Source organism: Nansenia antarctica, assembly GCF_963989245.1.
Source record: "Nansenia antarctica genome assembly, chromosome: 20".
Classification (NCBI taxonomy): Eukaryota; Metazoa; Chordata; class Actinopteri; order Argentiniformes; family Microstomatidae; genus Nansenia; species Nansenia antarctica.
The window spans coordinates 804700-816126 of record NC_137693.1 but is presented as its reverse complement, the minus strand read 5'-3'; the positions used below and the strand labels follow the sequence as shown (position 1 = coordinate 816126).

The 11427-nt window shown below is 50.4% G+C and overlaps 1 protein-coding gene across 1 annotated transcript in view; it reads right to left on the bottom strand.

Annotated features, from left to right (window-relative positions):
• The window catches only part of htatsf1 (HIV-1 Tat specific factor 1), a gene marked incomplete at its 3' end in the record, with an annotated part of 18569 nt that overhangs the window by 5195 nt on the left and 1947 nt on the right, over positions 1-11427 (bottom strand). The window contains exons 3-8 of the mRNA XM_080549945.1: positions 11169-11367; positions 6385-6432; positions 5267-5421; positions 1977-2143; positions 1672-1768; positions 607-696 (exon numbers count right to left, since the gene is read on the bottom strand). Coding sequence (XP_080406071.1) covers positions 607-696; positions 1672-1768; positions 1977-2143; positions 5267-5421; positions 6385-6432; positions 11169-11367 — 756 coding nt within the window. The remainder of the gene's footprint in view (positions 1-606; positions 697-1671; positions 1769-1976; positions 2144-5266; positions 5422-6384; positions 6433-11168; positions 11368-11427) is intronic.

The window sequence follows — 11427 nt, the reverse complement described above, 5'->3', positions numbered from 1 at the left end:
GAACATGCTAACACAGCTTAACTACCCATCAGAACATGCTAACAGCTTAACCACCAATCAGAACATGCTAACACAGTTTAACTACCAATCAGAACATGCTAACAGCTTAACTACCCATCAGAACATGCTAACAGCTTAACCACCCATCAGAACATGCTAACACAGCTTAACTACCCATCAGAACATGCTAACAGCTTAACCACCAATCAGAACATGCTAACACAGTTTAACTACCAATCAGAACATGCTAACAGCTTAACTACCCATCAGAACATGCTAACAGCTTAACTACCCATCAGAACATGCTAACAGCTTAACTACCCATCAGAAGATGCTAACAGCTTAACTACCAATCAGAACATGCTAACAGTTTAACTACCCATCAGAACATGCTAACACAGTTTAACTACCAATCAGAACATGCTAACAGCTTAACTACCCATCAGAACATGCTAACACAGTTTAACTACCAATCAGAACATGCTAACAGTTTAACTACCAATCAGAACATGCTAACAGTTTAACTACCCATCAGAACATGCTAACAGTTTAACTACCAATCAGAACATGCTTACACAGCCTAACGACCAATCAGAAGAGACTCACATCGAATATGATGACCTTCTTGACCTGTCCAAACTTCTCACACTCTGTCCTCAGGTCGTCACGGTACTCGTTCAGCACCAGCGGGTCCTCCTATTGGCCAGGGACAGGTATGACATCAGAGGTGCTCTCACCTGAGTCTCAGGTGAGGAGAGAGGAGGGGAAGAGGAGGAGAGGAGGAGAGAGGAGGAGAGGAGGGGAGGGGAGGGGAGGAGAGGAGGGGAGGAGAGGAGAGGAGGGGAGGAGAGGAGAGGGGAGGAGAGGAGGGGAGGAGAGGAGAGGAGAGGAGAGGAGGGGAGGGGAGGAGAGGAGAGGAGGGGAGGAGAGGAGGGGAGGAGAGGAGGGGAGAGGAGAGAGGAGGAGAAGAGGGGAGGAGAGAGGAGGAGAGGAGGGGAGAGGAGAGGAGGGGAGGAGAGGAGGGGAGGAGAGAGGAGGGGAGGGGAGGAGGGGAGGAGAGGAGAGAGGAGGAGAGGAGGAGAGGAGGGGAGGGGAGGAGAGGAGAGGAGGGGAGAGGAGAGGAGGGGAGGAGAGGAGGGGAGGAGAGAGGAGGGGAGGAGGGGAGGAGAGGAGAGGAGGAGAGGAGGGGAGGGGAGGAGAGGAGAGAGGAGGGGAGGGGAGGAGAGGTGAGGAGAGGAGGGGAGGGGAGGAGAGAGGAGGGGAGGAGAGGAGAGGAGAGGAGAGGAGAGAGGAGGGGAGGAGAGGAGGGGAGGAGAAGAGGAGGGGAGGGGAGGAGAGGAGGGGAGAGGAGAGAGGAGGAGAAGAGGGGAGGAGAGAGGAGGAGAGGGGAGAGGAGGAGAGAGGAGGGGAGGAGAGAGGAGGGGAGAGGAGGGGAGGAGAGAAGAGAGGAGGGGAAAGGAGAGAGGAGGAGAGGGGGTGAGGGGAGGAGAGGAGGGGAGGAGAGGAGGGGAGGGGAGGGGAGGAGAGAGGAGGGGAGGGGAGGAGAGGAGGGGAGGAGAGGAGGGGAGAGGAGAGGAGGAGAGGAGGAGAGAGGAGGAGAGGAGGGGAGGAGAGAGGAGAGGAGGGGAAAGGAGAGAGGAGAGAGGAGGAGAGGGGGTGAGGGGGGGTCACCTCAAAGTCGTTGGGGTGGAACATGTTCTGGATGATGAGGACGCGCTCGTGTCTCATCCTGGCGTCGCCCTGCTTCTCTGGCCTCCAGTCCAACTGCCTGCACACACACACACACACACACACACACACACACACATACATTACAGACACACACACACACATTACAGACACACACACACACACACACACATTACAGACACAAACATTTAAGGCCTTTGCACACTGATGCGTTTTTTACGTCCGTTTTAAAAGGAAATGTACAACCCCGCCAACACACACACACACACCCCGCCCCACCCACGTACTTCTGCTGGGCCTTCATCTTCTTGCGGTACTCCTTGTTGTTCTTCTTCTTCTTCTTCCCGGCGTCGTACTGCCCCTTCAGCTGAAACTGGGCCTCCTCCACGTGCAGCTGGTAACCTCTGACCTCAGACTCATCTATCAGCCGCAGGGCCAGCTCCACACTCTCCTTCTACAGGGGGGAGGGGGGGGGACAGTCAGCTCCACACTCTCCTTCTACAGGGGGGGGGGAGGGGGACAGTCAGCTCCACACTCTCCTTCTACAGGGGGGAGGGGAGGGGGGGGGACAGTCAGCTCCACACTCTCCTTCTACAGGGGGGGGGGAGGGGGGAGACAGTCAGCTCCACACTCTCCTTCTACAGGGGACGGGGAGGGGGGGAGACAGTCAGCTCCACACTCTCCTTCTACAGGGGGGGGGGGAGGGGGGGGACAGTCAGCTCCACACTCTCCTTCTACAGGGGGGAGGGGAGGGGGGGGACAGTCAGCTCCACACTCTCCTTCTACAGGGGGGGGGGGGAGGGGAGGACAGTCAGCTCCACACTCTCCTTCTACAGGGGGGAGGGAGGGGGGGGGACAGTCAGCTCCACACTCTCCTTCTACAGGGGACGGGGAGGGGGGGACAGTCAGCTCCACACTCTCCTTCTACAGGGGACGGGGAGGGGGGGGACAGTCAGCTCCACACTCTCCTTCTACAGGGGGGAGGGAGGGGGGGGGACAGTCAGCTCCACACTCTCCTTCTACAGGGGACGGGGAGGGGGGGGACAGTCAGCTCCACACTCTCCTTCTACAGGGGGGGGGGGAGGGGGGGGACAGTCAGCTCCACACTCTCCTTCTACAGGGGGGGGGGGAGGGGGGGGACAGTCAGCTCCACACTCTCCTTCTACAGGGGGGGGGGAGGGGGGGGGACAGTCAGCTCCACACTCTCCTTCTACAGGGGGGGGAGGGGGGGGACAGTCAGCTCCACACTCTCCTTCTACAGGGGGGGGAGGGGGGGGGACAGTCAGCTCCACACTCTCCTTCTACAGGGGGGAGGGGAGGGGGGGGACAGTCAGCTCCACACTCTCCTTCTACAGGGGGGGAGGGAGGGGGGGACAGTCAGCTCCACACTCTCCTTCTACAGGGGGGAGGGAGGGGGAGACAGTCAGCTCCACACTCTCCTTCTACAGGGGGGACGGGGAGGGGGACAGTCAGCTCCACACTCTCCTTCTACAGGGGGGGGGGAGGGGGACAGTCAGCTCCACACCCTCCTTCTACAGGGGGGAGGGGGGGGACAGTCAGCTCCACACCCTCCTTCTACAGGGGGGAGGGGGGGGACAGTCAGCTCCACACTCTCCTTCTACAGGGGGGGAGGGGGGGGGACAGTCAGCTCCACACTCTCCTTCTACAGGGGGGAGGGGGGGGGACAGTCAGCTCCACACTCTCCTTCTACAGGGGGGGAGGGGGGGGACAGTCAGCTCCACACTCTCCTTCTACAGGGGGGGAGGGGGGGGACAGTCAGCTCCACACTCTCCTTCTACAGGGGGGAGGGGACAGTCAGCTCCACACTCTCCTTCTACAGGGGGGGGGAGGGGAGGGACAGTCAGCTCCACACTCTCCTTCTACAGGGGGGGGGAGGGGGGGGACAGTCAGCTCCACACTCTCCTTCTACAGGGGGGAGGGACAGTCAGCTCCACACTCTCCTTCTACAGGGGGGGGGGGAGGGGGGGGACAGTCAGCTCCACACTCTCCTTCTACAGGGGGGGAGGAGGGGGGGGGACAGTCAGCTCCACGCTCTCCTTCTACAGGGGGGGGGGGAGGGGGGGGACAGTCAGCTCCACACTCTCCTTCTACAGGGGGGGAGGGGGGGGGGACAGTCAGCTCCACACTCTCCTTCTACAGGGGGGGAGGGGGGGGGGACAGTCAGCTCCACACTCTCCTTCTACAGGGGGGGGGAGGGGGGGACAGTCAGCTCCACACTCTCCTTCTACAGGGGGGGAGGGGGGGGGGACAGTCAGCTCCACACTCTCCTTCTACAGGGGGGGAGGGGGGGGGGACAGTCAGCTCCACGCTCTCCTTCTACAGGGGGGGGGGAGGGGGGACAGTCAGCTCCACACTCTCCTTCTACAGGGGGGGGGGGACAGTCAGCTCCACACTCTCCTTCTACAGGGGGGGGGGGGAGGGGAGGGGGGGGGACAGTCAGCTCCACACTCTCCTTCTACAGGGGGGGGACAGTCAGCTCCACACTCTCCTTCTACAGGGGGGGGACAGTCAGCTCCACACTCTCCTTCTACAGGGGGGGGGGACAGTCAGCTCCACACTCTCCTTCTACAGGGGGGGGACAGTCAGCTCCACACTCTCCTTCTACAGGGGGGGGGGGTCTCTAAACCCCTGACCTGTCTGCGTCCTAACGATTCCCACCGTAGTTGGGGTAGACCACGCCCACACCACGCCCACGCCACGCCAACTTCTGGAATATGTAGGGGTGTTCTCTGTATCTTGTTCTTCCGCCCCGCAGGTCGTTCCGCAACCCCATTGGATTTTAGCTTGTGACGTAACACGGGGTGCACGATTAGATATAGGTTACCCATCTCTGTATGCAACTCGGCGGCGCTGAGTGTGCCGCGGGCCAACGGTCAATGTTCGCCGCGGGCACGGGAACGCGTGCCTATTCTTAGTGTCAGTGATTGTGTTTGTGTTTGAGAAAAAAAAGAAAAAAAAACACCCCTACATATTCCAGAAGTTGGTGTGGTCTACCCCAACTTGTCTGTCTCTAAACCTAAATGTATCTGTCTTTATATGCTGCCAGGTCTCTCTTGGAAAAGAGATTCTAAATCTCAATGAGTCACCTGGTTAAATAACGGTAGAATAACATAATAAAACCACACACTCACTCACACACACACACTCACACTCACACTCACACCTCACACACACACACTCACACTCACACTCTCACACACACTCTCACACACACACACTCACACTCACACCTCACACACACACACTCACACTCACACTCTCACTCACACTCTCACACACACTCTCACACTCACACACACACACTCTCACCTCACTCACACTCACACTCACACTCACACACTCACTCACACACTCACACTCACACTCTCACATCTCACACCTCACACACACACACTCACACTCACACTCACACTCTCTCACACACACACACACACTCTCACATCTCACACCTCACACTCACACTCACACTCACACTCACACTCACACACTCACTCACACTCACACTCACACACACACACACACACACACACACAAACACACACACACACACACTCACCTTGAGGTAGCAGCAGAGCCCGTCTCCCTTCTGGTTGCCCTGGGCGTCGCGGTACAGCTTGACCTTGTACTGCTCCGACACGGGGTCCCGCATCACGATGCCACACTTAGACATCAGCTCCACAAACTCCTCCTCTGAGATGTCTGGGGGCAGGCCTGCACACACACACGCACACACACACACACACACACACACTTAGACATCACACACACAAACTCCTCCTCTGAGATGTCTGGGGGCAGGCCTGCACACACGCACACACACGCACACGCGCACACACAGACACAGACACAGACACAGACACAGACACAGACACACACACACACACCAACACTTAAGGCCTTTGCACACTGATGCATTTTTTTTTACGTCTGTTTTAAAAGGAAAATAGAACTCATGTTGTGTCAATCACGCTTGCACACCTAATCCGAAATATTCGTCCGTCATCATTTTTTCCGGAACAGGTTTGATTTTCTGCGTTTTTCGCATCCGTCAAACGCCTTTTGAGAGTTGTTTTGACCACCCCGCCATGGTATAGAGGGTATTGACACATCGTCAGATTACAACTGCAGGACAGTTGGGTTAATGCTTACGGAAGTACATGTCTCAAGTATTATCTCGGCGGTTAGTCGAGTGAAAAAACAACAACATACAGATGATAATTCACACAATATAATACCACGAAAGCGTACGGCACTAAACAATAACATTCATTTGGGTAGCATCATACTCAAACTCAGGCAGAAGGGCAGGGTCCGGCCAGGGGCATACACTGTCACAGACTGCCAGTGAGTGCATCGTACAGGTAGGCTACATAATTCAGCATGGTTACAGCTGCTTATTTTTCTATTCTCGAGAAGTGACAGGAGCACAGAATCATCCTCAAGAAGATTTTTTTTTTCGGATGACGGATTTAAAAATATGCATACGAAAAAAACGCATCAGTGTGCAAAGACCTTCAGACATCAGCTCCAAAAACTGAATCATGACATCAGACACACACACACACAACACACACACACAACACACACACACACACACAAAACGCACACACACACACACACACACACACACACACACACTCAGATGGTGGCGGTGGTGAGGGGGGGCTGACCTACCTGACACGTACACGTTGGTGTTCTTGTCTTTTTCCACGTCGAACCAGCCTGTCAACACAACAACCAGCCTGTCAACACAACAACCTGGGCCCCGTTCCACTAAGCGAGATTATCTTCTAATCGGCGATAATGTTCTAATCGGCGATAATTTAATCTTGCGTTCGGTTCCATCAATGTGGCTCAAATAATTCGCTCTTTGGTTGCTATGCAACCTATCCTCCCGAGTTATTCTGGTCGCGAGCAGGCTTAGAGGTTGGTTTAGGTAAGACGTGCGTCAAAATTGTCTCACAGGCGGAAACTATATCCCGAACGACATTCCGTCAAGTGTCGTTTAGGAAATATTAGTTCCCACTTTTTACGAGATAGATAGATAGATCGTTTGACTGTGTGATAGATAGATAATTTGATATTTTGAAAGTGTGATCGATCGATAGTTTGATTGTGTGATTGATAACTTGATATTTTGAAAGTGTGATAGATAGATCGATAGATAAATAAATTAAAAAGTGTAAAAAATAAAATAAAATAGGTACGTGAATCAACTTGCATTGCCGTCAATACAGTGGTGTGGTTGGCGCAGTGGTTAAGGCAGCCAGCTAGAGTTCCAAAGGCTGCGGGTTCGAGACTTGGTTTAACCTAACGTTTTTTTTTTATTTTTACATTTAACCGAAGCCTTCATGCAAATCGATTTACAATATATACAGTACAGGCCAAAAGTTTGGACACACCTTCTCATTCAATGTGTTTCCTTTATTTTCATGACTATTTACATTGTAGATTCTTACTGAAGGCATCAAAACTATGAATGAACACATGTGGAATGATGTACTTAACAAAAAAGTGTGAAATAACTCTAAATATGTCTTATATTTTAGATTCCTCAAAGTAGCCACCCTTTGCTTTTTTGTTATATATATATATCTGTGTAAGTGAATCATCTATCCATCAGTAATCATAAGAAAAAATTATCTATGCCAAATCCAGGGTCCAGTTGAAGAACATCATTTACTCAGAAAGGCTTCAAACACCATTGTAATCGTGTCAGTTCTTGTAAATTAGCCTGCACCATCATTTTATAGCCTATATACTTACTATTACTAGGGGTGTAACGATACATCGATTCACATCGATGCATCGATTCATTGACTAACGATCTGATTACATCGATGCAATGTAAAAATATCGATCTGTATCGTCATCTTAAAGATACACCTTTGTTTTGAAATGGCACATTCTGCGTGACTGTCACCATTTCCGTGCAGCGCGCGACTAGCAGCGGCAAATTACAAAGTCAAAGAGCGCTGCACACTGTGTGTTCTGCATTTTGTGACTGCGGCGGAGAACAGCGAAGCGGTTTTAGCTGCGACTGCCAAGCCCGCCCACGGCCGACTGTGATTGGTCAATGCTCTAGTCTAGCCGACTGTGATTGGTCAATGCTCTGGTCTGTAACAAAGCATCTGTCTTATGAATGGGCAAAGGCTGCAGGTTGGACCTTACTTACTTTACTCCGGTTTGCTTGTCCAATTTCATTGGATAAACCTGAACAAAATTCCTATTGATAACATCTACAGGTAAATCATTACTCCCGTAATCAGTGATCTAACATGACTGTCCAAGCATAGCCTTACCTTTCACCAATCAACACATCATATCAGATCAGTGCTTCCTAGAGGAAGTGTGATGGATGGCCCTATATTAAAAATTATCCTGACCTGCGTTCAGAGCGTAGTGTTTTGTCTCCTGAACAGGTTGATCAGTTAGTTTTTTTTAAGAAAAACCTCCCAAAGAAGAACACTGGAGGATATACTTATTATATAACACTGGAGGATATACTTAACTTATTTTGGTTAAGAAGAATGTATATAAGATGTACTGCACTGTACTGCATTTGCACTTATTATTTATTATTATTTTATTATTATTTATTATTATTGCACAAATATACTGTAGGTTAAATGGTGACCTTGGTTCAGTTCTAACTGTTAAAAATACTGTGTTTATGAGACAGTAAAAAAGTGAACGTTTACAAAAATCCTGCCTTAAAAAAGGGGGGACAAGTTCTTCCAATTTTGTTTCATAGGACATTAATGTTTTAAAGCTGAATATCTCTTGTTTGTGAGACTAGTGAACGGGTCTATGTTTCTTTTTGTAACAGAAGAATACTGTATAATACAATATGATTTAAATGCTGGATACCTGGAAGAGCTCACAAATAAAATGGTCAAATAATATTCTAGTTGTTTTTGTGAGTTGATAATTGTGTTAGATTGGCATATGATATCGCGTCATATCGATCATATCGTCATATCGATCTTGAATCGAATCGAATCGAAATCGTATCGTGACTGACATTGTGATATCGTCAAACATTGTATCGTCATACAAACAAATCGATATAATATCGTATCGTGATGAAGCTGGTGATTTACACCCCTAACTATTACTATATTTTAGATGAGATTTTAGATTAGATTCAGACAACGAAATGCAATAAAAAGTGTGTCTGAAGAGGGATTTGAACCACCGTCTTAAAAAGACGAATAAATACCACGGCAGCGGTCAATACCACTAGGCCCATCGTGATGATATGACAGTTTATAGCCTGCTGCTGATATCACCACAGTAGTAAATATTCATTTATTAAAATATGAACATATACAGGGGTGCACATAACTTTTTGGGGCCAGTGCTCAGAGGAGCACCTAGGGATGCTGCTTGGTGCTCCCCGAGCTCGCGAGTCACGACCCGTCCCACAGGATGGATAAAAAAGGGATACATGGATAACTTATATTAGCAAAACGACATTTATTCATAAATAAAGATGAACGAACAAATGATTGTGTGCAAAACAAAAGAAACAAATGCAAAATCAAATGACTGCTCTTTAAGCATGAAAGTCTGTCAGACTCCTTTAAACACAATGACATCAACTGACATCTCTTTAAGCACTAACTGAATGTCTGTTCTTTAAACACACTGAAATCAACTGACATCTCTTTAAGCACTAACTGAATGTCTGTTCTTTAAACACAATGAAATCAACTGACATCTCTTTAAGCACTAACTGAATGTCTGTTCTTTAAACACACTGAAATCAACTGACATCTCTTTAAGCACTAACTGAATGTCTGTTCTATAAACACAATGAAATCAACTGACATCTCTTTAAGCACTAACTGAATGTCTGTTCTTTAAACACAATGAAATCAACTGACATCTCTTTAAGCACTGCTCTGTTCTGTAAACACTGAAATCAACTTTTCAACAAAAAGTTACAGCCTAAGCATTTATTCATGCTACAAGCTTAATCATCATCATCATCACTGCTCTCTTGACTGCTGTTATCACTGTCCTCAATTTCAACCATGGTAGAGGATGTTGTAGGCTATGACTTTAAATAGCTCATTATTTTGATTGTGCAACAAAGTCTTTTTTTTTCTTCTTCTAATAGAATTCCCAACCATATTCCCTGGGTCAGGGGTCTAGGTGCGATAATGATGCTGTAAAACAAACGTCTGAACGTTTGAACGCTTCAGAGAAAAGAAACGTGAAGTCCCTTGGTGTTGTTTTTCCTTTTAGCGACGAGTCGTTCGGGACTGAATTTTCACGTGTCGGCGTGATAACCGTGCGATACGCGATACGCGGAATGAAAGTACAAGTTACGATACTTTCCGAATGTTTTCGTGAGGGGAGTCGCCGTGGTCGTCGTCGGTCGACTGTTGTGATGGATTGTGATGGACGGCAAATAGTTACTGAGTGGGGCTTGCAGTGATGCAGCAGTCAGCAGTCAGCAGTAGGAGTTTGAGGAAGTAAATTCCTCTCCCAGCGCTTCCAGCTGTTGGTGCGCAAGAGCGCGTTCATGCCGCTGATCTGCCGCGCAGCATGCATTTTGGCGACGCATGCGCACTGGCGCACCAGTTATGTGCACCCCTGAACATATAACAATAACTAGGGCTAGTATGACCTACGCATTTAATCGGTCAGCAATTTCTAGCCCAACCATTTCCCTCGCCTTGTTAATTGCGGCAGTATTACACTATTTTACATCTTATTTGTCGTCTTCATAAAGATCAATCTTCATTTCGACAGTTTGACGCTTCGGGGCTCTTTATGTCTGCGTGCACGCGCCCATATCGAGGATTTCTAAGCCGGTGTTCTGTGAACACTCATCACACAAGCCTGATCCTCGTTCGAGGAATCACCTGAGGCTTGAATTCCAATCCCGAGTTGCCTGATCGCAGGATTTATTTTAATCGCCGATATACTAATCAACGTTAGTGGAACGGCCCCCAGCCTGTCAACTTTCCGTAATGTTGTTTACATTAAGAATGTGGATATGCTGATTTGCATTCTGCTGCTATCACCTATTCTATTATTGACGCTCTGACGCTGTTGTATACAGATATTGTTGACTGTTGTTTATATCCTGCTTATTCTGTTTGTCCTCCTTAGTCTCCACCCCCTCTCCCCTCCCCCCGCCTCCTCCCTCCTCCCCTCCCCTCCTCACCTGGGTCAGCCTTCCTCTTCTCTCCCTTCTGTTTGTCCTCCTTAGTCTCCCCCCCCCTCTCCCCACCCCCCCGCCTCCTCTTCCCCTCCCCTCCCCCTCTCCCCTCCCCCCCGCCTCCTCCTCCCCTCCCCTCCCCCCTCCTCACCTGCATCTGACCACCTCTTCTCTCCCTTCCGTTTGTCCTCCTTAGCCTCCACCCCCTCTCTCCTCCTCCCCTCTATGCCCCCCCCCCCCTCTCCCCTCCCCCCCCTCCTCCCCTCCCCCCTTCCCTCCTCACCTGGGTCAGCCTTCCTCTTCTCTCCCTTCTGTTTGTCCTTGGCCTCCTTCTCGCTGCCCTGGGCCTCTGGCGACCCCTGCAGGCGGGGGGCGGGGGTGCGGCTGCTTGGTACGGCGGCAGCGGCGGCGTCTGGGTCGTGTTCCCCGTCTGCCGTGAAGCCGTAGTTGGCGTGGTACGCCGCCAGGAAGTCCTCTGTAATCTGAGGGGAGGTCAGAGGTCACACACACACACACCGTCTAACTACACACAGACACACGCA